The sequence below is a fragment of the Sus scrofa genome, chromosome 14 (genome assembly GCF_000003025.6).
Source record: "Sus scrofa isolate TJ Tabasco breed Duroc chromosome 14, Sscrofa11.1, whole genome shotgun sequence".
In the NCBI taxonomy this organism is placed as follows: domain Eukaryota; kingdom Metazoa; phylum Chordata; class Mammalia; order Artiodactyla; family Suidae; genus Sus; species Sus scrofa.
Genome location: NC_010456.5, coordinates 60883978 through 60911280, shown reverse-complemented (window position 1 = coordinate 60911280; position 27303 = coordinate 60883978). Strand labels below are relative to the sequence as shown.

General features: G+C 37.2%; 1 protein-coding gene across 1 annotated transcript; it reads left to right on the top strand.

Annotated features, from left to right (window-relative positions):
- ZNF33B (zinc finger protein 33B) lies at nucleotides 6093-26507 on the top strand. The gene is given in 8 exon segments (XM_013983243.2): nucleotides 6093-6237; nucleotides 6642-7366; nucleotides 10169-10313; nucleotides 10881-10976; nucleotides 21015-23027; nucleotides 23030-23076; nucleotides 23078-23150; nucleotides 23153-26507. Coding segments are annotated over 7 exon segments (2427 nt in total). The 5' UTR covers nucleotides 6093-6237; nucleotides 6642-7351; the 3' UTR covers nucleotides 23191-26507.

Genomic DNA, 27303 nt, shown 5'->3' with positions numbered 1-27303 from the left:
CCTGGAATTCATTCCCAGCTGCTTTTCTTTGTAAACTTCCACAATCAATCACCCATTATTTTCCATTTAAACTCCTAAAATAGCAAACACATGTGTTCTCCACCATGATCAATATTATTTTGCCCTTGGGCTGACTGCAGCAGCATCAGTTGTATCTTTCTACCAATCTTGTTTCCTCCCATCCATCCACCACAGTAGTCAGAATGAATTTACTCAGATGCTCTATGTTTACTAAAATCTGTGGTGTACCCCCACCATAAGACTAAGTCTAAATCTTTTAATTTGCATTATGTTTACCTTGAGTCACTTCTGATCACTCTCTCCTTTGTACAATAGTGTGTGAAGTCAGTGGAATTTCAGTGGTTCTAGTAACATTTTGTCTTACACTTTGTGTTTTATCCTGAACGCTTTTACTAAAACCAACTTAATGGTTTTGAGTTATATCCATGTTGATATATGTAGCTTTACTTGATTATTTTTAGTTTCTTATATTCCATTTTATTAAAATAACATTCTTTTGAAAGATATCTTGTTTCTAAATTTTCACTATTATAAAGAGTACTTTTTCCAACACTATGCACTTATTTCATCCAGATTCTAGAGTTCAACCCATGGTAAAAAAAACACTTTAGTGGCCTATAAATACAGCAAACATTTACTGATTCAAGCAATATTTGTGTCATTTACCACATAGAAGGCATTGTACAACAGTGAATAAAACATAAATTCTGTCCTTACTGAGATTAAATTCTACTGAGGCATATGAGTCAGGGTCCATTCAGAAAGCAGAAACCATTAACAGTGGTTTGAACAGAAATAATGCTATATAAAGAATTAACTTGAGGAGTTATCTTGTGGTTTGGCAGGTAAGGATCCAGCCTTGTCACTGCTGTAGCTCTGGTTACAGAGGTGGTGCAGGTTTGATTCCTGGCCCAGGAAATTCTGCATACTGCAGGTGTGGCTCAAAACAACAAAAACAAAAAGAATTACTTGGTATACAGTTGTTAACTGAAGAACTGAAAGAATAAAAGGATAACATTAATATAATGCATCCCTAACACCATACGCAAAAATAAACTCCAAATGGATTAAAGACCTAGATATAAGACCAGACACTATCAAACTCCTAGAGGAAAACATAGGCCAAACACCCTCTGACAAAAACGACAGCAACATCTTCTCGGATCCACCTATCAGAGTATTGACAATAAAAAGAAAAATAAACAAATGGGACCTACTCAAACTTCAAAGTTTCTGCACAGCAAAGGAAACCCTAAACAAAACGAAAAGACAACCCACAGAATGGGAGAAAATCTTTGCAAGTGAATCAACTGACAAGGGATTAATCTCCAAAATTTATAAACAACTTCTGCAGCTCCATACCAAAAAAACAAACAGCCCCATCCAAAAATGGGCAGAAGATCTAAACAGACAGTTCTCCAAAAAAGACATACAGATGGCCGAGAAACACAGGAAAAGATGTTCAGCGTCACTCATTATTAGAGAAATGCAAATCAAAACCCCGATGAGGTACCACCTTACACCAGCCAGAATGGCCATCATCCAAAAGTCTACAAACAAGAAGTGCTGGAGAGGGTGTGGAGAAAAAGGAACCCTATGACACTGTTGGTGGGATTGTAAATTGGTGCAACCACTGTGGAAAGCAGTACGGAGATTCCTCAGAAAACTACACATAGAACTACTGTTTGATCCAGCAATCCCACTCCTGGGCATCTACCCAGAGAAAACCACGACTCGCAAAGACACATGTACTCCCCTTTTCTTTGCAGCACTCTTTGCAATATCCAAGACATGGAAACAACCTAAATGTCCATCGACAGAGGAGTGGATCCAGAAGATGTGGTACATATACACAATGGAATATTACTCAGCCATTAAAAGAAATGAAATACCAGCATTTTTTGCAAGATGGATGGACCTAGAAACTATCACGCTAAGTGAAGTCAGCCATACAATGAGACACCAACATCAAATGCTTTCACTGACATGTGAATCTGAAAAAAGGACAGACGGAACTTCTTTGCAGAACAGATACTGACTCACAGACATTGAAAAACTTATGGTCTCCGGAGGAGACAGTTTGGGGGGTGGGGGGATGTGCTTGGGCTGTGGGATGGAAATCCTGTGAAATCAGATTTTTATGATCATTATACAACTACAGATGTGATAAATTCATTTGAGTAATAAAAAATGAAAAAAAACATTAAGATAATGCAAAGGGGAGTTCTCTGGTGGCCCAGTTGGAATCCAGGGGTGTCATTGCTGTGGCTTTGTGCCTTGGGTTCAATCCCTGATCTGGGGACTTACATTCTGCAGGTGCAGCCAAAAAAAAAAAAAATTTAAAAAGATAGTGCAAAAGTAGCAAGGATCTGAAAGAGTGAAAAGAGAAAACAAATTACTACCAAGCTAGCAAAAGCAGCCAGCAGTTATAGCCCTAGGCTGGTAAAATAAAGGGAACAGAGTAGCTATCCCTCAGAGCCAAAGTGCAGACCTCTGAAAAATGAGCCCTATTCTACTACCTGCATGTGTCTGGGCCCAGAGGAGGGGCCTCATCGGATTGGGATCCATAGTGGCTACTAAGAGAGTGCTGGCTGACACTATGTCTCATGAGGCATGATATTTGCAAACGTTAGAAAAATTAAACTAGATTTAGCAGCTGCTCTGAGAAGGTGTTATGCCTGCCTGGGTGAAGAAGCATTGCTGGGGTAGCACTGACAGCACAGGAAGCAATGGAAGCCCACAGGAAGCAAACAGGAAGAAGCTTGTCCATTTTCCCTTTTCCATTCTTGCAGTCCTCCTCAAGAATTTGCTATTGACAAAACTAGTAAAACAGAAATGTGGTTACAATGGGAAAAAGTAACTTTAAAATGGAAAAAGTTGGCTGACCCAGCCTAGTCAAGTGATTAAAATTAACATAAATAGTATTGAAACAAGTTGAATTTGTATACAGTCTAATAGGATGCAGGAGAAGAACATGGCCAAAAATACCTAAGCTGAGTCTTAGAATGAGAAATATTAAACAAACCCAAACTGAGAGGTACTATTCGAAACAAATGGTTTGTAATTTTCAAATATGTTAATCAAGAAAATCAAGGAAAAAAAAAACTAAGAAAGTGTTCCAGTTTGTAAGAGAATAAAGATACATGAAATCACAATGTATAAATTTGAATTGAATCATTTTGCTCTACAAGAAATTATTCATAAAATACGTGAAACTCGGCTGGGGTCTGAGCATTAGGTGGTAAGCATCAGTGTTTATTTCCTGGTTTTGATTTTTGAAATGTGATCATGTAGAATATTCTTGTTACTAAAGTATTTGGGAGTAATGGTGCTTAATTAATATATATTTTCTTTCAAATAATGACTGTATAATTTCCTGGTTTATTTGCTTTTAACATTTTTTAAAAACTATAACTGAATTGTTATTTTCTATAATAAAATGTATCTCCTTAAATTCATGGGTTTCTATCTTTGGTGTTACAACTTCCCATCTCTATTTATTTTCTTTTACTAACTTAGTGGCTTACTTTAAACATTTCAAAACTTGAATTCAGGTGAATTGTATCACATGTGTCTATAGGTATACACTTCATTCCAAATTGTTGGGACTGAGTCACTGTTTGGAATACTCCATTCTTTCCCTCATCATTTTAAAATGCTGCATTTACTATACTACATTTTAAAAACACTTTTTTTTTTTTTGTCTTTTGTCCTTTTTTAGGGTGGCGCCTGTGGCATATGGAGGCTCCCAGGCTAGGGGTCTAATCAGAGCTGTTGCTGCCGGCCTATGCCAGAGCCACAGCAATGCCAGATATGAGCCGCGTCTGCAAACTACGCACAGCTCACGGCAACGCTGGATCCTTAACCCACTGAGCAAGGCCAGGGATGGAACCTGCAACCTCATGGTTCCTAGTCAGATTCGTTTCCGCTGCACCATGCCGGCAACTCCTAAAAACACTCTTAATCATGGCCATTGCATTACCAAACTATTTTGAATAACAGTAATATTATACATATTGACATTTCTTATGCATTTTTTTTAAATGCTTTCTGGCAGTTAATTTAGACTTTTTTTTTTTTGGTCTTTTAAATTTAGACTTATTTTTATTCCAGATGATGTTGAGAATGCTTTCGTAGTGTACACAATATATTAAAAGTGAAAGAGAAAAATGTAACTGGCAGGACCCTATAGGACCTTCCCCATTGGACCCCCCTCACACACACACACACTGTCCTCCACCTGTGTTTTGTCCATAGAAAAAGTTTAGCCAAAGAATCTAATTAGAGAGTGAGAAAAATACAGAGGAAAAGGAAAAGTCGAGCAACACAAAATAATAATAGTTTAGCCATTCAACAGTCAAGGACCTTTAGTTCCTCCTGAAGGGCTATAGATAATATTTTGAGCCATGTCCTTGTGAAACTGACAGTATTAACGGCCTGAACCTAGACAGAACACAGACTGGGACTTGAACCCACGTGCTGGGACTTGAATCAAACCTAAACCCACATTGGGACTTGAACACAAGGTTTTAAATTAGAATCACTCACCCTGTGTTTGGCCTCACTGAGGTTCAGGTTCTTCACGTCTCCGTGAAGAAGGAATTCATCGAGAGAGAAAATGATAGGCAAGAAATAGATTTATTAAGATAGGACGCTTATGAGAGATGCAAGTGGGCTGGCATGGAAACTACATGGCTACATGGCTACAGTTTTATCATCCAAGGGTAGAGGGGGTTGGAAAAGCCTGCCTCTTCTTTTCTGGGAGTAGCAGCTCCTCCTTAGTATCTGGTGTATTCAAATCCGCAGAAGAGTGGTCCTCAAACTCCTGCCCTTGGTCTGAATATGAATGCAGTCCTCATCCCATCCAGAACTCTCAAGGATCCACTAATGAAGGAAGACTGCCTTGTGCTGAAGGCTTTTTTGAGCAATCATTAACTTACATTGATCTTCCAATGTCCCCTAAGTTTCCCTCTTTAAATGATCCTTTATTGGGACTTCTACAACTACCTGTGCCTACTCCATCCCTATTGCTTGGAGCTGTTTTGCAGATGCTGTGGCCCCCACCTGGTAGAGGAAGTCAACTATATGCTGCCCACTAGCCTGTAAACCCCATATCGCTTAGAACCAGAAGGTTGATGACGCTGACTCCCAATTACCTCACCACTAACCAATCAGGAAAATGTCCACCAGCTGATCAGCCCTGCTCCTTAAACACTATAAGACTCCTCACAATGCCCTCCAGGGGCAGCATAGTCCTTGAAGAATTAGCTTGCTTTGTTCATTCTTTGGCAATTAAAGCTACTTTTTTGGTTGTTTCCTCCAACTCTAGTCTCCATGTTTCTATCTGCCATCAGTGTAGAGGCAGCTGATACTTCAGCAATAAGTACATACAAAAAATTGTTGAGGAACTTTGTCAAAATATTGAATCTGTCTATGAAAGGGTATATCTCCCTTTATTCAAGTAATTTGGGGGGCCACACCCCTTTAATTTTTCAGGCCAGGGATCCAGCCTTCGCCACAGCAGTGACCCAAGCTGCTGCAGTGACCTTAACCTGCTGCACCACAAAGGAACTCCCTACTTAAGAAATTTTAATGTCACAAATGAAAGAACGTGTACATAAATGACATTATTTTCTTTTGGATTGTGTGTACTTGGCGATTTTTCTATTTTAATTTATTACTGTCAAAATTTTAGTGAACTAGCTTTTTTTGTCTGCCCCCAGCCCCACTGTCCACTTTTTATTCCTGAGAGAATCGCTGATGATATCAGATATTATTCTTTCATTGTATTAACAGGATCTATTTCCAGTATTCAAAAAAGTGAAATGGACAGGCACGTCCCCTTCCCTTGACTTTGTCTAAATGCGCACACTGGTTGCAGACTGAACTCAGCTATAATCCATAAATTCTGCTCTACCTGCTTAGGGAACTACCTCAGACACCCAACGTCCCCGCTGCTAAGTGAGGAAGCACTGTCAGCCAATCCCGAACCCAAATTGCTGGTCGCTGGGACTCCACGTCAACAGCTCCCAAGGTTTAGCATTGACAGTCCGACCCGGCGTGGGGTCATCTGCGCATGCCTAAGCCCGCCCTTTGCTTCTGTGTGCCTCCGCCTTTCACTTCTGTTTTCCTCAAGCGATGCGTGGGAAGCGGTTCCGGGGCGGCCGAGTCTATGCACTCTTCTGAGGCCAGTGCTGCAGGACGAGAAAGCGGCAGGTGAGCGGGGGAGGTTGGACAACGGCCCGCACGGCCCAGGTTTGGGGGCAAGAGGGAGGAAGTCGGTTTGCGCTAGTGGGGAGGAGCTGTGCGGAGCCCTAGGGCAGCGGGAAGGTGGCGTCTCCGTGTGGAAAAGTGGCCCAAGTTCCCACGTGACTAGCCCCAGCGCGAGTTGGCGCGGCTGTCTGAGAGGGCCTGGTTTTGAGAGAGCGAGAGGAGGGCATAACGCGCATGCGTGACGGGTGTCCTGAGCCAGTGGCAAGGGGGCGGTGCTGCGGGACGGGTGTCCCGAGCCAGTGGCAAGGGGGCGGTGCTGCGGGAGTGGAGGGTGGCTGTGGGGCGTGTGGTCTGGAAAAAAGAGCCGCAGCCAGGGCTGATTCAGTTATCTCTTGCTCTGTACACAGGCTCAATTCCTTTGGTTCTCCATTTATCGTTTTTGGACTCCGAACTGCTCTCCAACCATGTCCATCACTTCATCTTGATACATGTTATTACTCTATCCTACTTGCCCTTGCATTCAGGGAGGTTCTTCAAGAATTACCCTTTTTTGTTTCATTTAATAGAATTATGAAAAGTTTGAGAAATAGCAATAGAGATAAATTAAAACATGGATCTCCCCTGAAGCCCTGCTTTTTATAGCTTTCTGTGGAGTCGCTAACCGAAGATTTAGTAACATTAGTAGGGAAATGGATAAACAGCTTAGTCCTGAGTATTTTTTACAGTAGTTTTGGTGAAGAGTTTATTATGTGTCTTGTTACTTGTTTTAACCAATTTCGTCATTTAAAAATTTTTGTGAACATCAAGGGAGATTTAAACTGTTAAAAAAAAAATCTTTAGAAAGCAAATACTTAATTCACCCAGTGAAAACTTTTACCCAAGAGCTACGAGATTATATTAGAGTCATATTAGATAGGTGGTCTTTCACCGTCTTTTTCCCTGTCTCTTCTGAAGGTCAGAGGGCGATTGACATATATCCTTATCCAGTGAGTGTGCTCTGCTTAATAGAGCAGGAGAATTCAGGAGCTGCCAGGCAAGCCAAATATTTGATGACCCACTCTTCCTTTAACCCAGTATATTGTCTGAGTTTTCTATATTTTTCCAAGAACAGCAGAAAATGAGTAAATCCCAGGTAAGTGTTTATTCATTCCTTCATTTTACAGTGGACTTTGTGAGATTTTTCTAAGAGTCCATTTGTTAAGATGGGAAATGAGTAATAAAGTCAAACTTCATAGAAAATATAAAGTAACAAATCAATAGCAGGGCCATTAGCTATATACTGATCATGGGTTATAGCTGTATACTGATCATGATGTTAGAGTTCTGAGTTGACCTGTGGCTATGTTTTTGATATTTTCAATAACCATGGCAGAAATTTTGGTATTAACATAGGGACACATAGTGAATAACTTTCTGGGGACAGCCCTGAAATGAGTGTCTCCAACTGTTCCATACTGAGAGCAAAAGAGATGGTTCAAATAGTCAATTTTATAATAGTTTATTTGATTCTGGTATGAGACCTAGTATGTTTAGAGGAATAAATGGCCTACATGCCTACATGCATATTACAAAACTATTTTATCTTAGCCAGGCTGTGCATACAAGTCATATAGCAGGTGGTTCAAAGTTAAATTCTCTGGTAAATGTTTTTGAGTTTCTCATTCAGATTTCATCCCAAAGCATTCTGTCTTGGTTCTTCCCCTCCACTTTCTCATATCTGTCCAGGTAAAGGTCACAGTGACTCTCTGTAGTTGCCTTCTTTGAAGAACGATAAACCACTGACTGGTCTGCTCTGGAAAGTCTCCTTTGTCCACTTCTGATACTACTCCTCCATTGGCTTTTTCCTGGAGTCGTCCTCATTCTGCCCTGTAGTTTAGTTCCAAATTTAGTTCCACATTCTACTAGTATTATCATTTTATCCATGTGTGTACATCAAAAAAAAAAATGTAGATAGCTGAACAATACTATGTATTGTTTTGGGTGCTTTTAAAAATTTGTAAATTATTTTAATGTATACATTTCCCCCCAATTCATCAATAATTTGAGATTGATTCTTATGTTGTTCCTTTTAATGCTATATTTAATTTTATTATTTTTAATGCTATATATTCCCGTTCTAAATATATATTTTATTTTGTTATTGTTTTTTGTCTTTTGTGTTTTTAGGGCTGCACCAGCAGCATATGGAGGTTCCTAGGCTAGGGATCTGATTGGAGCTGTAGCCACCAGCCTATGCCTACGCTGGCCTACACAGGCCTATGCCAGAGCCCCAGCAACCTGGGATCTAAGCCGAGTTCAGTGGGTTAAGGATCCAGAGTTGCCTATGGTGTAGGTTGCAGATGAGGCTTGGGTCCTGCATTGCTGTAGCTGTGGTGTAGGCCGGGGGCTATAGCTCCGTTCAGTCCCTAGCCTGGGAACTTCCATATGTCTTAGGTGCAGGCCTAAAAGGCAAAAAAAAAAAAAAGTTTTTGCCTGTCCTCATAAAGGTATTTCTATGGCATTTTCTAAAATTTTTACTTTTTTTCAAATTTAGATCTTATATACCATCTGAAATGGATTTCTTTATACACTTGGGATAGCAATAAATACTCACTATGATTAAACTAGCACCATTTATTGAAATGATAAATGTTCAGAAATATTCTTTAAGGTAGAAATTGTCACGTACTTTTGTTACCCTTGTCATAAATCAGGTGACATAAATACAGAGCCCAATGCATTTCTCCAAGTGTTCCTGGCTTACTTTGTGTCTCTAGTGTATTTACAGCTTTTCATACATTTACCCTGGGGAAACATTCCCTTTCTGCCAGCAAATTGGTGGTCACATTCTGTTGCTCTCTAACTCCTTTTATTGATGCCTTATTTGCATTCCAGTTTATACTTTAATAGTTTATGTGAGTAGTATTGTTTTATCCTTTACCTTTCCTTTTTTCTTAAGAGAATTTGTTCTGAAATAAAAACCTGATCACATGCTTTCAGTATATCCCTTGAATCTCTTCTTTGGCTCCTTTTTCTCTGCAATAGTGATCCCTAAAGTAGAGGCATACACTCTGGATGATACCAAAAACAACCCAGTTGAATATCTTCTCTTATATGTTCTGCAGACATTTCAAGTACAATATATCCAAAATCTTTCCTGTCTCGTTTTCTATACATCCTAATTATTGCCTCTGAATTGAAGAATTAGAACCCGTAATATGTATTCTTATAAAATATTAGGCTTTTTCTGCATCTTCAAGTCTAAATAAGAATAAAATTAAAATTCATAATAAATGTATTACAAATTTACTCCTGTAATTTATAAACTTCTGTAGGGTTCACAAATATTCTTTAAGGCAGAAATTATGACATACTTTGGAGTCTGTTGGTCTAAAGTTACTCTGTAATCCTTTCCTTGATTACCTCCATGGTCCTTTCTCTTATCACAGCACCAGGCTCTGTTCTCAACTCCTCCCATCTGTTTGCCTTTTTGCTAATTTTCTGAGGATGTTAGAGGGCCTCTGCCTTTGCTTGTGCCATGGCTCTGTGTTCATGAAGAATATAGTATTACTCTATCCAACAGCTATTCTTCCTCAGTGAAGCTCAAAATCATAGTAGTTTTTCTTCTCTTTAACATTAATCTATTGTGTATATACTTTAGCTACAGTGGTTGTAACATATTGCTGCATGTTCTTAATATTATATGCTTGAAAATAACATGATTTTTATTAATTTTAATGTTTTTAGGAACTAGACTAGTTCTAGATAAATTGTGGAGACTTGATAATTAATAATTAATGCAAGGCAGAATATTTCTACTATGATTTCTCTTCTCCCAGAGTATAAAGCAAAACAAACATTGTGCAAATCTATTTGGTGACTTGTGAACAGTAATCATGTAAGGATTTGTTTCCATACACCTTTTTCTACATCATCTTAATTCTGAATATTTCAGATTGAACAGAAATTACAGGGATCAGTATCATTTAAGGATGTGACTGTGGGCTTCACCCAGGAGGAGTGGCAGCACCTGGACCCAATTCAGAGATCCCTATATAGAGATGTTATGTTGGAGAACTACAGTAACCTTGTCTCAGTGGGTAAGGTCTGTTTATTATGTAATCCTAAATATCATTTTAAAATTATTTGAATTAAGAAACAAATGGAGGAGTTCCTGTTGTGGCTCAGTGGTAATGAACCCTGCTAGTATCCATGAGGATGCAGGTTTGATCCCTGGCCTTGCTCAGTGGGTTAAAGATCTGGTGTTGTAGTGAACTGTGGTGTAGGTCCCAGACATGGCTCAGATACTGCATTGCTGTGACTGTGGTGTAGGCCAGCGCTGCAGATTCGATTCCACCCTAACCTGTGAATTTCCATATGCTGCACGTGCGGCCCTGAAAAACAAAAAACAAAAAACAAACAAAAAAAAAAGAAAAAGAAAAAGAAACAAATGGACACTCCGTAGAGTTTAATGATTATTTAACATTGGAATTCAGGAGTCAGTGTTTATTGGTTACTTTTGGGCCCCAGGAAGACACTTGTATTTACTGCTCCAATAAAATATTCAGTGACACCTTCATTGAGCAGCTGTAGAAGCTTCCTTCTCTTCCAGAGGCCCTGAAATCTAGGCTACATCGTCCAAGTCCTAAATTATTTCACTTTGACAGGGTATTGTATTACCAAACCAGAGATGATCTTCAGGCTTGAGCAGGGAGAGGAGCCATGGATATTGGAGGATGAATTCCCAAGCCAGAGCTCCCCAGGTGAGTTAATATGTACTGAATAAAAGAACAGGGAATTTATTATTTTCCTGTGGTTAGTCTAGAGATTGACAGCTTTGAAAATATCACTTTCGAGGTCCTAATATTAGAAGTGTCTTAAAATACTGATTTTTGAATCAAACTTCCAAATACCACTCTTAAAAATGTTTTCCTTTTGGAATTCCCATCGTGGCTCAGCAGAAACGAATCCGACTAGGAACAATGAGGTTGTAGGTTTGATCTCTGGCCTTGCTCAGTGGGTTAAGGATCCAGCATTGTCATGAGCTGTGGTGTGGGTGGCAGACATGGCTCAGATCTGGCATTGCTCTGGCTCTGGCGTAGGCCGGCAGCTGTAGCTCCGATTGGCCCCCTAGCTTGGGAACCTCCATATGCCACGAGTGTGGCCCTAAAAATACAAAGACAAAAAAAAAAAAAAAAAGTTTTCCTTTTGATTCACTTTTTGAATATTTATCAATCTTACACTTGTCAGTAGTCTGGTTTTTGTCCACCTCATCTTTGCTGTTGTTTTGCTTGGTTACTCTATGATCCTCAAGCAATTTCAGTTGCCTACCTTACTACCTCCATTGCTCTGCATTCCCCCTATTATTAGCCATTCTTTCATACAAAAATACTTTGACCCAAGTATTTTTTGAGTATATGCTGTACTCTAAGAGCTGAGGGTATAGTAGTGAAAAAAATGTGTCAGTGAATTTATAGAAGTAGTGTTAATTGCCACATGTATGTGAAAAGATGCTCAGCATCACTAGTCATCAGGGAAATACAAATCAGAACCACAATAAGATATCACATCATACCAGAGAGACAGCTATCATCAAGAAAACAAGAGATAACATGTGTTGGCCAAGTTGTTGAGAAAAGGGAACCCTTGTACACCATTGATTAAGATGTAAATTGGTTCAGATGCTATGGAAAACAGCTTGGAGGTCTGCAAAAACTTAGAAATGGAATTATATGATCCAGCAATTCTCCTGGGTATTTACACCCCAAGAATGAAAACAACATATTGCACTTCCATTTTTATTGCGTCATTATTCACAATAGCCAAGATACAGAAACAGCCTAAGTGCGCATCAGCAGATGAATGGATAAAAAAGACATGATCTCTGTATGTTTGTACACACATACACACACACACACACACACACACACACACACACACACACACACACAGCAGAATATTATTTAGCCACAACAAAGGATGACATCCTGTGATTTGCAACAGTATGGATGGGCCTTGAGCACCTTATGGTAAGTGAGATAAGTCAGAGAAAGACACGTGACTAAATGTGTAGAGTCTAAAAATGCCAAACTCTTAAGAACAAGGTAATACGTAGGTTAAGGATCCAGTGTTGTCACTGCAGCAGACCGGGCTGCTGCTGTGGCATGGTTTGATCCCTGGCCCAGGAACTTCTGCATACTGCAGTCTTGGCCAAAAAAACCAAATAGAACAAGAGAGTAACATGGCGATTACCAGAAGATTGAAGATAAGAAAATAAGACATGCTATTTAAGTGTACGAACTTGTATTGAGTAGTAAATAAGCCCTAGAGATCTAATGGACAGTGTAATGAATATAGGCAACAATATGGGCACCAATATTACAATCATCAAATTTGCCAAGAGACTAGAACTTAATTATTCCATCTACTAAGAAGAAATTATAATTATGAAGTATGATAGTGGTGCTCATTATTGCTATAATGGCAGTCATAGTAAATTTATTTATGTGTCAAGTTAACCTGTCATATACCTTAAATTTATAAAGTTATATTTTAATAAAAAAGAGTTTTTATTTGTATTTCCCTGATTATTAGTGATGTTTTCAGGTACCTTTTGGCCATTGTGTGTCTTCTTTGGAAAAATGTCTATTCATATCCTCTGCTCATTTTTTTTTTTTAATTTTTTTGTCTTTTTAGGGCCGTACCATGGCATATGGAGGCTCCCAGGCTAGGGGTAGAATCAGAGCTGTAGCTGCCAGCCTACATCACAGCCATAGCAACGCAGGCTCCAAGCCACATCTCTGACCTACACCACAGCTCACAATAACTCACTGGGTGAGGCCAGGGATCAAACCTGAATCCTCATGGATGCTAGACAGATTCCTTTCCACAGAGCCACGAGGGGAACTCCTCCTCTGCTCATTTTTAAATCAGATTTTTTTTTATTTTTTTTTTGCTCTGGAGTTGTATGAGTTCTTTATATATTTTAGATTTTAACCCTTTGTCAGATATATAATGGTAAATATTTTCTCAAATACATTAGGTTGCTTTTTCATTTTGTAGATGATTTCCTTTGATATTCTAAAGCTTTAAAGTCTGATGTAGTCCCGTGTATTTATTTTGCTTTTGTTGTTTTTGCTTTTGGTTATTTTGCTACTGTCTTTGCTTTTAGTTCCAAATCCAAAAAAATCATTGCCAAGACTGTCAAGGAGCTTACTGCCTATATTTTCTTCCAGGAGTTTTATGGTTTTAGGTTTTATGTTCCTATTTTAAATCCATTTTGAGTTAGTTTTTGTGGATGGTGTGAGATAGTGGTCTGGTTTCACTGTTTTGCTTGTGGCTATCCAGTTTTCCCAACACTATTTATTTACTTATTTATTTTTATTTTTGTCTTTTTTAGGGCTGCACCTGTGGCATATGGAGGTTCCCAGGCTAGGCGTTGAATTAGAGCTGCAGTTGCAGCCTTCGCCACTACACTGAAATGCAGGATTCTTAACCCACTGTGTGAGGCCAGGGATCAAACCTGCATCCTCAGGGACACTGTGTCAGGTTCTCAACCTGCCAAGCCACAATGGGAACTCCCAACACCATTTATTGAAGAAACTATCCTTTCCCTATTTTATATTTTTGGATCCTTTGTCCCTTTTTTTTTTTTTTTTTTTTTTGGCTGCACCTGCAACATGGAAGTTCCTGGGCTGTGGATCAAAGCTGTGCCACAACAGCAACCCAAGCTGCTGCAGTGACAATGCCAGATCCTTAACCTTGCTGTGTTACAAGAGAGCTCTTTGGATCCTTTGTCTTAAATTAATTGACTATGTATATGTGGGTTTGTTTTGGACTCTTTGTACTATTTCATTGATCTATGTGTCTGTTATTTATGCCAGAACCATACTGTTTGATTATTGTAGCTTCCTAATACAGTTGGAAATCAGGATGTGTGATACTTCTAGCTTTGTTCTTTTTTCTCAAGATTGCTTTAGCTATTTGGAGTCTTTCGTGGTTCCATACAAATTTTAGGATTGTTTGGAGTTCCCATCGTGGCGCAGTGGTTAATGAATCCGACTAGGAACCATGAAGTGGTGGGTTCGATCCCTGGCCTTGCTCAGTGGGTTGAGGATCCGGCGTTGCTGTGAGCTGTGGTGTAGGTTGCAGACGTGGCTTGGAGCCCACGTTGCTGTGGCTCTGGCGTAGGCTGTGGCCACAGCTCTGATTAGACCCCTAGCCTGGGAACCTCCATATGCCACGGGTGCGGCCCTAGAAAAGAAAAAAAAAAAAAATTTAGGATTGTTTTTCTACTTGTGTGAAAAATGCCATTGGAATTTTGATACACATTGCTTTGACTCTGTAGATTACTTTCAGTCATATGGACATATTAACAATATTAATTCCCTCAATCCATAATCATGGAACAACTTCCCATTTATTTGTGTCTTCTTCATTTTCTTTTATCAGTGTTTTATAGTTCTCAATATGCAAGTTTTTTACCTCTGGTAAAATTTTACTTTTAGGTAATTTTTTCTTTTTGATGCAGTTTTAAATGGGATTGTTTTCTTACTTTCTTTTTCTGATAGTTTGTTATTAATGTATAGCTACCCAAAAGATTTTTGTATATTATGTATCTTCCAACTTTACTTAATTTGTTTATTCTGTAAATTTTTCTTCTCATGGCATTGTCAAGTTTTGGTAAATGAATTTGTGGAAAATGAATTTGGAAGTGTCCTTTCTTATTAAATTTTTTGGAAGAGTTTAAGAAGAATTGGTAATAATTCTTTTTAAAATGTTTATTAGAATTCAGTACTGGTGAAGCTGTCTGGTCCTAGTTCCCTTAAGTTTTTTGATATAAGTCTTTAGTATTTTCTTTCTTTTTTTTTTTTTTTTTTGCTTTTTAGGGCCGCACCCATGGCATATGGAGGTTCCCATGCTAGGGGTCCAATCAGAGCTACAGCTGCCAGCCTACACCACAGCCATAGCAACATGAGATCCTTAACCCACTGAGTGAGGCCAGGGATCGAACCTGCAACCTCATATTTCCTAGTCGGATTCATTTCCTCTATGCCACACTGGGAACTCCGTATTTTCTATGTGTAATATGTTATCTGTACACAGTAACATTTTTACTTCTTCCTTCCTGATTATTTTTATTTTCTTACCTTAGTCCTCTAAGACTTCCAACTATGTTGAATAGAAGTGTCAAGAATGGACATCTTTGTCTTGTTCCTGATCTTACAGGAAAATCAGCTTTTTACCACTGAATATGATTTTAGTAATTGTCTTGTCATATATGGCCTGTATTATGTTGAGGTATGTTCCCTCAATATCTACTTTATTGAGAGTTTTTGTCACAAATGGAAGTTGAACTTTGTCAAATGCTTTTTTTGCATCTATTGAGATGATCATTTTTTTTTTATAGTTTGCCAATGTGATGAATCACATTGGTTAATTTCCAAATGTTGAACTATCTTTCCATTCCTGGAATAAATCCCACTTCGTGGTGGATGGTGCCTTTAATGGATTGTTGAATTTGGGTTGCTAGTCTTTTGTTCAGGATTTTTGTGTCTATATTCATCAGGGATATTAGCTTGTAACTTTCTTTTCTTCTCATGTCATTGTCAAGTTTTGGTAACAAGGTAATGCTGGCCTTCTAAAATGAATTTGGAAATGTCCCTTCCTATTAATTTTTGGAAGAGTTGGAGAAGAATTAGTAATAAATATTTTTTAAAATGTTTATCAGAATTCACCAGTGAAGCTCTCTGGTTCTAGGCTTTTGTTTTTTGAGTTTTTTTGATTATGGATTCAGATCCCTTATTAGTAATTGACCTCTTAAGATTTCAAATTTCTCCCTGTTGGTAGGTTATATATTTCTAGGAATTTATTTCTTCTAGTTGTGAAGTTTATTGTGGTGTAATTGTTCATAGTAGTCTCCTATCCTTCGTATTTCTGTGGTGTCAGTATAACGTCTTCTTCTCCAATTGTTATTGAGTCTTCTTGTTCTCTCCATGAGTCTAGCTAAGGTTTTTCAGTTTTATTTTTCAAAGAACTAGCTCTTAGTTTCACTGTTTTTTCTTTCTATTGCATTTTTAGTCCCTCTTTCATTTATATCTGCTCTAGGCTTTGCTATTTCCTCTTCTAAATTGAACTTCTTTGCTCCCTCTTTTTCTAGTTACTGGAGTTGTATAGTTAGGTTGTTTATTTGAGAGTTTTCTTGTTTCTTGATGTTAGCATTATCATTAAAAATTTCCCCTTAAAGCTGCTTTCACTGCATCTGGAAGTTTTGGTATATTGTATTTACATTTTTATTTGTCTCAAGGTACTTTTTTTTCCTCCTTTGAGTTTTTTGATTAAAAAAAAAAAAAGCTGAAGATATTCCCCCAGATTTCAAACTATACTACTAAGTTACAGGAATCAAAACAGTATGATACTGGCACAAAAACCTGAACATATATCAGTGGAACAGAATAGAGAGCTCAGAAGTGAACCCACATTTGTATGGTCAGTAGTCTGACAAAGTAGGCAAGAATACACAAGGAAAAGACAGCTTCATTGATAAATGGTCTTGAAAAAACTGGAAAGCTACATTCAAAAGAATCAAACTTGCCCCTGCTTTCACACCATGTACAAAAATAAATTCAACTTGGATTAAAGACCTAAATGTAAAACCTAGAAACAGAACTTCTAGAAAAAAACATAAACAGTACTCTCTTTGACCATGGTCTTCAATTTTTTTTTTTGGATATGTCTCCTGAGGCAAGAGAAACAAAAACAAAAATAAATAAATGGAACTACATAAAACTAAAATGCTTTTTGCACAGTGAGGATAACTATCAACGAAAAGAAAAGGTCAGTTCTGAATGGGAGAAGATATTTGATAAGCGTATATTTCACAAGGAGTTAGTACCCAAAATGCACAAAGAATTCATGCAACTTGACATCAAACAACTCAATTAAAAATGGGCAAAGGACTGAACAGACATTTTTTCCAAAGAAGACATACAGATGGCCAACAGGCACATGGTAAGATGCTCAACATCATAAAACATCAGGGAAATGCAAATCAAAACTCCAAGATATTACCTCATACCCATCAGAATAACTGTTACCAGAAAGACAACAAATAACGAGTGTTGATGAGAGTATAGAGAAAAGGGAATCCTTAAGCCCTACTGGTGGGATTGTAAATCAGTGTAGTTGCTGTGGAAAAGTTTGGAAATTCCTCAAAACATTAAAAATAAAACTACCATATGATCCAGCAATTCCACTTCTGAAAATTTATCCAAAGAAAATGAAAACACTAATTTGAAAAGATATGTGCACCCCTGTGTTTATTGTATCATTATAGTAGCCAAGATATGCCTACTTAATGGATAAAGATGTATATACATATACACATGAATATTAGTTCCCCATAAATAATGAAATCTTACTATTTATGGCAACATGGATGGACCTAGAGGGCATTATGCCTAGTGAAATAAATCAGAGAAAGAAATATTGTATAATTTTATCTATATGTGGAATCTAAAAAAACAGCAAATGAACAAATGAAACAAACAGAAATGGATACATATGGAAACAAAAAGGTGTTTGTCAGAGGGGAAGGAAGGAGGAGGAGGATAGAAATAGGTGGAGAAGATCAAGATACACAAACTTCCAGTTGCAGAATAAATGAGTAACAGTTATGAAATTACATTTTAGGGAATATAGTCAATAATTCTGTAATATCTTTGGTGACATACTAGATTTACCTTCATGATCAGTTTGAAATTTATAAAAATATTGAAATCACTAGGTTGTGTAACAGGAAATAACATTGTGTTGTAGGTCAATTATATTTTTAAAACAAACAGCTGCAGCATATGGAAGTTCCAAGGCTAGGGGTTGAATCAAAGCTGCAGCTGCCGGCTTACACCACAGCCACAGAAACACCAGGTCCAAGCTGCATCTGTGATTTCCACTGCAGCTTGCTGCAATGCCAGATCCTTGACCCAGTGAATGAGGTCAGTGATCAAATCTGCATCCTCAAACCTGCTGGGTCCTTAACCTGCTGAACCACAGCAAGAACTACTTGAAATACTTTTCTTACTAGTGTTTTTCTGTTTTCCCTTGCTTCTTGAACTCTGTTGCATGAAGGTCATTTGGTCTGTAGATACTCTCAACTTTTTTCTTCACTCAGACGTGTGGATGTTAGCTTTGTAAAGTGTTTCTTTGTCCTTCCTGATATCAGGATTGCACCTCTGTTTCATTCTTGTTATCCTTTGTCTGGAATAATATTATTCATCCCCTTGTTTTTAGCCTTTTTGTGTTACTTTTTCCTAAATGTGTTTTACCTGTGCAGCATAGATTTAGGTTTTGTCTGCAACTCAATTTGGAATTAATTTTGTTTTAATTGGTGAATTAATAAGCTGATTCATATTTTTTGATATGACTCATGTTTGGTCTAAGTTATGTCCTATATTTAATGAGTAATTCACATGTACTGAATTCTTCTATTTGGTCTTGTTTCTTTGTTCTATTTGGAGGGAGCCAATTAGGAAGTTCTGACTTTGTTCTAGTAGTTACTTTTATACTAATAATGGCATTTGTTGCCGTTTTCCTTGCTTAACCTCTATGTGATTTTTAAGCTCTCAGTGATATGCTTTAGAGTCTGTATTTATGTGGCTATTTCTGAGCTTATTCTTATTTTCTGTTTTTTTCTCTCCTGTTTCCTATAGTTTTTAAATTACGTTATTTCTGCTTCTCCAGAGCAAATAACATTTATGTATTATTTTTGTTTCCTTATTTTCAAATTTATTTTTGTTTTAGATCTACAATTAAATGTATTCATTGTTCAGTTTTTCTGCCAGTGTTTCCTGTCAAATTGTAGTTGAAGTTTGATTACAGTATTACTTAATTTTGTGAATACCTAAACTGGTTTACTTTTTTCCAGAGCCTTGATACTTAAAGGATAATAAGTAGAGAATAAAAATGCTTGACTTCCATTTTCTTTTCTTGAAAATATTATTCCACTGAGCTTTGCTTTCGTGAATTGGTGACAAAGTCCATTGCCAAACCTACATTTTTGTTTGTTGAGGCAGCCTTTTTGTCCAGAGGACTTTTCTTCATCTTAGTAGCTTTATTAAGAGATGTCCTAGGACTCTTTCAGGTCATTTTTTCCAGGATCATGGTGGTTCTTTTGAATATGTGGATTAAGTCTTCTTTTATTCTCAGACAGTTTTCTCAGATTATGGTTTTTAATTTTAGATTTATTCCATTATTTTTTATTTTTTCTCGTTAGAAATTACTGTCATACTTACGATTTTATTTTTAATTAAAAAATTTTTTTTAATTTTTTTGTCTTTTTCCAGGGCCACACCTGTGGCATATGGAGATTCACAGGCTAGGGATCCAGTTGGAGTTGTAGCCTCCAGTCTACACCAGAGACACAGCAATGTGGGATCCAAGCCGCATCTGCGACCTACACTACAGCTCACAGCAACACCGGATCCTTAACCCACTGAGCAAGGCCAAGGATCAAACCCAAAACCTCATGGTTCCTAGTCAGATTCTTTAACCAGTGAGCCACGATGGGAACTCCCTATTTTTAATATTTATTTATTTTTTTTTTAGATCACCTTTTTCATCCTGAACTTACTTTCTGATTCAATTTTCTTCTATTTTTAGTCTTTTTTTGTTGTTCTTTTCTCTGCTTTCATGTCTTTTTTTCATTTCTATTTATTAAAATTTCAGAGTAATTTGGGTTATTAATTTGCCTGGGCTGTTCTAACAAGTACCATGGACTGGTTGGCTTACATAACAGAAATTTATTTTCTCATAGTTTGGTGAGTAGATGTTTAAGAAGAAGGTGCCAGCAGGGTTGGTTTCTGGTGAGACCTCTCTTCTCAGTTGAAAGACAACACCTTTTTAGTGTGTCCTCACATGGCCTTTTTTCTGTGAGCACATGGCAAGTGAGCGAGCTCTGGTGTCCCTTCCTCTTCTGATAAGGACACCATTCTCATTGGATTAGTGTTCCACTTTTATGACCTCATTTAATCTTAATTACCTCCTTATAGGCTCTATCTCCAAGTACAGCCACATTGGAGATAAGGGTTTCAATATATGAATTTGGGAGGGGACACAGTTCAGTCTGTACCAGGTTCCTTGTTATCCAAATCCTATTCTAGGATCACTTTGTATTTCCCCAGCCCTTGTCTCTTTAGTTTCCACATACCAGTCCCTTCATTTGGGTTTCCCAGTAGTCTGAGCTCTCATCTATCAGAACTGAGATTATCATCTCAGTATTTTCCCACTCACAGTGGAACTTTCTTTTCTGGGAGTAATCTTATTTGTGTTTAATCATCTCTAAGTTCTCTGTCCCTTCTTTTATATGTGTTTACCAGTTTCCAGCTGACTCTTTCTGTAGGTGATATTTATTTTCTTAATGGTGATTCGAAGTTAGTAGTATTCTGTATTTCCTAGTTAAGCTGAAGTCATGGGTTGTTGTCAGTAATTTTATTTGCTCTCTTTACATTGCTTCTTTTATTTTTTTGAAGGATACATGGAGCAATTCAGATTTAAATAGTTGCTATTATTCCACAGACATTAGAAACAAAATATATGTATTCTAATAATAGTTTCCTCTCCTTTTTTCCAGTATACCAGACTTTTTGTCTTTTGTTTTTGTATTTCCACCTGAAACTATAGTTTATAGTTATTTTCATCCTTGGAGATTAGGCAGAAATCCAAGCTACAATGTAGGGCATTTGTATATAGGTCTCATTCCATAAGGAATGTGTTAATATGGTAAAATTAATTTTTCTTGTTTCTAGAAGTCTGGAAAAATGATCACATAAAAGACAGGAGCCAAGAAAACCAGTCTAAACATGTGTGGGAAGTTGTATTCATCAGTAACAAAATGCTAACTGAAGAACAAGGTAACGTAATAGGAAAACCATTGAATTTGGACACAGATTCATTTCCTAACAGAAAAATACTCTGTCAGTGTGACTCATGTGAAATGAGCTTCAACTGTCTTTCAGAATTTGTTATCAATAAGAAAAACTATTTGGGAAAAAAGATCAATGAATTTCCCTGTGGAAAATTGCTACTTAGTATTAAACATGAGAAAATCAAAGAGAAAAGTGAACGTTTTCAAAATGGGAAAAATGTCAGTCATAACAAGGATCTTATTCAACTTCAGAAGATTCAAACTTCAGAGCAAAATTTTGAATATAATATATACCGAGAAACCTTCCTTGAAAAGGCAGTATTTGATACATACAAGAGAGAGATCCCTGAAGGGAATGACTGTGAATATGATGAATATGGACAAATGTTCCATGATAACTCACCCTTCTTGTTCCATCAGACAGCTCCCTCAAAGGAAAATCACTATGATTTTAGTGATTGTGGGAAATCCTTACGTGTGAAGTCTACCCTTTTAAAACATCATGGCACACATATGAAACATTATGAATATAATGAAAGTGGTAATAATTTCAGGAGGAAGTTGTACCTCTCACAACTTCAGAAAACTCACAAAGGAGAGAAACACTTTGAATGTAATGAATGCGGGAAAGCTTTTTGGGAGAAGTCACACCTCACTCGACATCAGAGGATACATACAGGAGAGAAACGCTTTCAGTGTAATGAATGTGGAAAAACTTTCTGGGAGAAATCCAACCTTACCAAACATCAAAGATCACACACAGGGGAGAAACCGTATGAATGCAATGAATGTGGGAAAGCCTTCAGCCACAAGTCAGCCCTCACATTACACCAGAGAACACATACAGGGGAGAAACCCTATCATTGTAATGCATGTGGGAAGACTTTTTACCAGAAGTCAGACCTCACTAAACACCAGAGAACACACACAGGACTGAAACCCTATGAATGTTATGAATGTGGGAAATCCTTCTGTATGAATTCGCACCTAACAGTACATCAGAGAACTCATACAGGTGAGAAACCCTTTGAATGTCCTGAGTGTGGGAAATCTTTTTGTCAGAAGTCACATCTTACACAGCATCAGAGAACTCACATAGGGGATAAACCCTATGAATGTAATGCATGTGGGAAAACTTTTTACCACAAGTCAGTACTCACCAGGCATCAGATAATTCATACAGGGTTGAAACCTTATGAGTGTTATGAATGTGGGAAAACCTTCTGCTTGAAGTCTGACCTCACTGTACATCAGAGAACTCACACAGGGGAGAAACCCTTTGCATGCTCTGAATGTGGGAAATTTTTCAGCCATAAGTCAACTCTGTCCCAACATTATAGAACCCATACAGGGGAGAAGCCCTATGAATGTCACGAATGTGGGAAAATCTTTTATAATAAATCATACCTAACTAAACATAATAGAACACATACAGGGGAGAAACCCTATGAGTGTAGCGAATGTGGGAAAACCTTCTGCCAGAAGTCACAGCTCACTCAGCACCAGAGAATTCATATAGGGGAGAAACCCTATGAGTGTAGTGAATGTGGAAAGGCTTTCTGCCATAAGTCAGCTCTAATTGTGCACCAGAGAACACATACAGAAGAAAAACCCTATAAATGTAATGAATGCGGAAAGTCTTTTTGTGTGAAGTCAGGACTTACTTTGCATCAGAGAAAACACACAGGGGAAAAACCCTATGAATGTAATGAATGTGGGAAATCTTTCAGTCACAAGTCATCCCTCACAGTGCATCACAGAGCTCACACAGGAGAGAAATCTTGTCAATGTAATGAATGCGGGAAAGTTTTTTACCGTAAATCAGACCTTGCTAAACATCAGAGATCACACACAGGGGAGAAGCCCTATGAATGTAATGTATGTGGAAAAACCTTTCTCAGAAGTCAAACCTCATTGTACATCAGAGAACTCACACAGGAGAAAAATATTATGATTGAAGTGAATATTAGGAATGTTGAGCCACAATTCAGCAACTACTCTGCTTCAGAGAATTCATCTATGGAGAAAGCTCCATTGACGTCCTGAATGTTCAGTAACTTTCATCTACAACCTGGCCTTATTTTACTTGAAAGTGATATGGGGCAAATCCCCAGACTGCAACAAGTATAGGACAGTGTTATTGAGAAGTAACATTCCATTGAATATCATGTAACTCATAGTGGCATAAAACCTCATAGATTTTTTTTTCTCTTTTTTTAACTTCATAAAAATTTTAGCAAAAATACAAGCTAGGTTATGTCAGAATTTTTGTTGGGGAGAAATCTGTCCGTTTGAGACATGTAGCTTTAAGATTTTATTTAGAAGTAATACAACATTAGATTTTTTTTCTGATGTTATATTACATATATATAACAGTAGATGCCACATTTTTGATATGCCATATTTTGATGGCATAGTTATTTTTAGGAAATGTAACAAATTGTGATTTAAAGATGTAAATTGTGCAATGTAAAGCTTTAAAAACAAAAAAAAGTAAAATGAAAAAATAGATTCTCAAAAATTTGCAATAATAGTGCATAGAATTCTGTGCCCTTTATGAAGCTTCTTCTAATAATAACGTTACATAACTCTAACATTCTAAAGTACAAGAAGTTGATGGTACTCTGCTACTAAGTCAGATACAGAACTTATTCAGATTTCTTTGTACTCTGTGAGTTTTTATATGTATTTCTATGAAAATTTATGATTTGTATGTTTGAGTAACCTTCAACTCAGGTTGCAGTATCAGAAAGGAATATGGAATCTGTATTATGTGAAGATTACAATGGAATCCAGATTTCACTATGGAAGTTCCCTTCTGTTAATAGTCATAGCCTTTCTGCCATTCTAATCCTTGCAACCATTTGAGTATGAAGCTTTTTAGAAGCAGAGATAAATTGAATAATTAGGACAACATTGAACACTTGTGAAGTATCCTTTAACTTCACAGACTTATGTATATATCTTATATAAACTATATATGTTTCCTACACAAAACAGAATTTAATAAAATTGTGAATAGGAAATAGTCTGAGTTTAGCATTTGTTACAACATCAGACACATCTCCCATGTGTGTAGGGCCTGGAGCATCAGCTTAAAAGGAAGCCCACAGAGCTAATGTATAACTTTTCAAAATTTACAAATCAAAATGTTCAATAAAAATGTATTCTGTGTATAGGCATACCTAGACCCTACTCCTGTTGCCGCTTGTCTCTTTTCAACCATGATTCATCTCAAACCATGACGTGCCTTGAGTATACACATGTAAGTACTCTAGCCTTCAACCTAAATTTTATCCAAACCCTCTATAAGCAGTTGCCCTCAAAGATAGGGTCTAGAAAAGAAGCTTAAGACTAAATTTACAGTCTGCAAAGTGAACTGTAAATTCAGGGGTCTGATATACCTAGAGAGGAATCTAGGCTCTTAATGACTTTTGACTCTGAGAAGGAGGATTGAGGCTGGAGCAAGGCCAGAGTAGAACTAGAGCAGTTTTTTTATTGTCAGTGCAAGTGATATACTAAATTACATGATCAGATTACATAAATAATTGGGTTAAGCTAATAACCTAAGGTTATACAATCCAGTAATTTTAGATTATGCACATAGTCTAAGCTTCCATTTTAGGAAACCAGAAAGAGAAGAACAAATTGAGTCCAAAGTATGAAAATCAAAAGAATAATGAGATTTAGGGTGGAAATCAGTGAAATTGAAAAAGGAAACCAGTAGAGAAAATAAATAAAACCAAAAGCTGATTCTTTGAGAAGATCAATAAAATTGATAAATCTCTAGCCATGGTAACTAAGAAAAAGACAAATTGCTAACATCAGGAATGAAAGAGAGCCATAACTACCAATCCCTTGGGCATCAAAAGGATATAAAGGAATATTATGGATAGCTCTCTTCCCACAAATTTAATAACCTATATGAAATGTCCAATTCCTTGAAAGACAAAAACTGCCAAAACTCGATAGAAGGATAAATCTGAATGGGTGTATATCTATTTAATTGAGTCAATTTTTAATCTTCCAAATCAGAAAATATCAGGCCCAGAAGTTTCCAGTGGTGAATTCTACCAAATTAAGGAATAAGTGATATCAGTTCTCTACAATATCTTACTTCCTAATTTAGTTGGTGAAGCCAGCATTATCTTAGTAGCAAAAGCAGTCAAAGACATTACAAGAAAAGAAAACAACGGATCAATGTTTCATGAATATAGATACAGAAATTCTCAACAAAATGTTTGCAAATAGAATCCATCAATGTATAAAAATTGTATACCATGATCAAATGGGATTTATCCAGGTATTCAAGATTGATTCAACATTTAATAATCAATTAATGTAACCTGTCATATCAACAGGCTAAAGGAGAAATACCGTATGATCATATTAATAGAGGCAGAAAAAGCATTTCAGAAAATTTTAAAACCCATTCATGATTTTTAAAAATAGTCAGTAAGCTAGGAATACAGGGAACTTCCTTAACTTGGTAAAGAACATCTATCAAAATCCTATAGCTAACATAATGGTGAGAAACTAGATACTTTCTCAGTAAGATAAGGAACAAAGCAAGGAGGTCCCCTCCTGTCACACCTTTTCAGCATCCTTCAGGAAGTCCTAGCTAATGCAGTTAAGACAAGTAAGGGATAAAAAATGTACACAGATTTGGAAGGAGGAGATAAACTGTTTTTGTTCACAGATAGCATGATTGTCTATGAGAAAATTCCACAGAGAATCAACATCAAAAAACCTGACACTATTGAGCAATTACAGCAAAAGTCACAGGATATGATGGTCAGGTGGGTGATAAAAAGAAATGAGCTGTCAAGTAACAAAAAGGCACAGAAGAATAAGATCTAAGGATGCATATTGCTAAGTGAGAGGAGTCAATCTGAAAAGGCTTTTACTGTATAATTACAACTGTAATGCATTCTGATAAAGGCAAAATTTTGGAGCTAGTAAAAAAAAAAAAATCAGTGGTTGCCAGGGGTACAAGGGCAAGGGAGGGATGGATGAATAAGTGGACTACAGAGAATTTTTAGGACAGTAAAACAATCCTGTAGGATACTGTAGTGGTGGTTACATGTCATTATTTATTTATCAAAACCTACAAAATGTAAAACACAAAGGGTCAACCCTATTGTAAACTGAAGACTTTAGTGAAAATGTATCAGTAATGACTCATCAATTGTAACAAATGTACCACACTAACGTAAGGTATTAATAATAGGTGAAACTGTGGAGGGAGGTAGAGGTGAAGGGGTATATAGGAACTCTGCTTTCTGCTCATTTTTTCTGTAACCCTAAAACTACTTGAAAAAATGAAGTGTATTAAATAAATAAACAACCCTGCTGCATATAGCAGTATAGATGAGTCTGTGAGGATGTTTTCTTATATATTTACAAAATTAAAAGCTCATGTCATTCAGTACTAATTTTCCCATGACGGGGGGGTGTTTGGGGAATGCATGTTTAGAAATCATGTATTGATAACCACTAAAACTTATTTTCACTTACAGCTTTCTGCTATTCTAAGCTTTGTTGTCTTTTTTGGAATTACTTAAATTCCTCACCTCTCATTGTAAGATCTTTCTATACTAAGGTTTTTGTTTGTCAGTCATGTGTTTTTTTCACAGCAACTTTAATCACCACTAACAAACATTTGGGATTTTTTAATAGTCATTAAATTACTTTAAATTACGCAACTGTGGGCCGAAATTAAGGCTCAGTATAATAGACTCTCTTCACATCTAAAGTTAAGAGGGCCTCTAATGGCCTAACTGCAGGTTTCCCTCCACATTCTTTGCCCACAGATAAGGTCCTGTGGTCAAATAGTCCTTCCTTATCAAGGGGATCAGGTATATGTGTAATTCTTGCATTTTCACCTGAGTAGCAAATTTCACTTCCCTACCAGCCCACAGAATTATTCAAAAAAGCCATTCACATTCTCTCACAGAAAACAGGGGTGCCTGCACTCTCTTGATATTACAGAGCCACTTCCCACAACCCCTAGTTGTTTTCTCTGTCTCCAAGTGCATTACCTCTGTGGCCCTGAATGGCATATGGTGTCCTCTCCTGGTCTGTGAGTATGTCTGACTAGTAAACTTAAGTAGATTTCATCTGTCCAGGGTAAGGTGTTAAGTGTTCAGCTGTTCCATTACCCCAGGGTA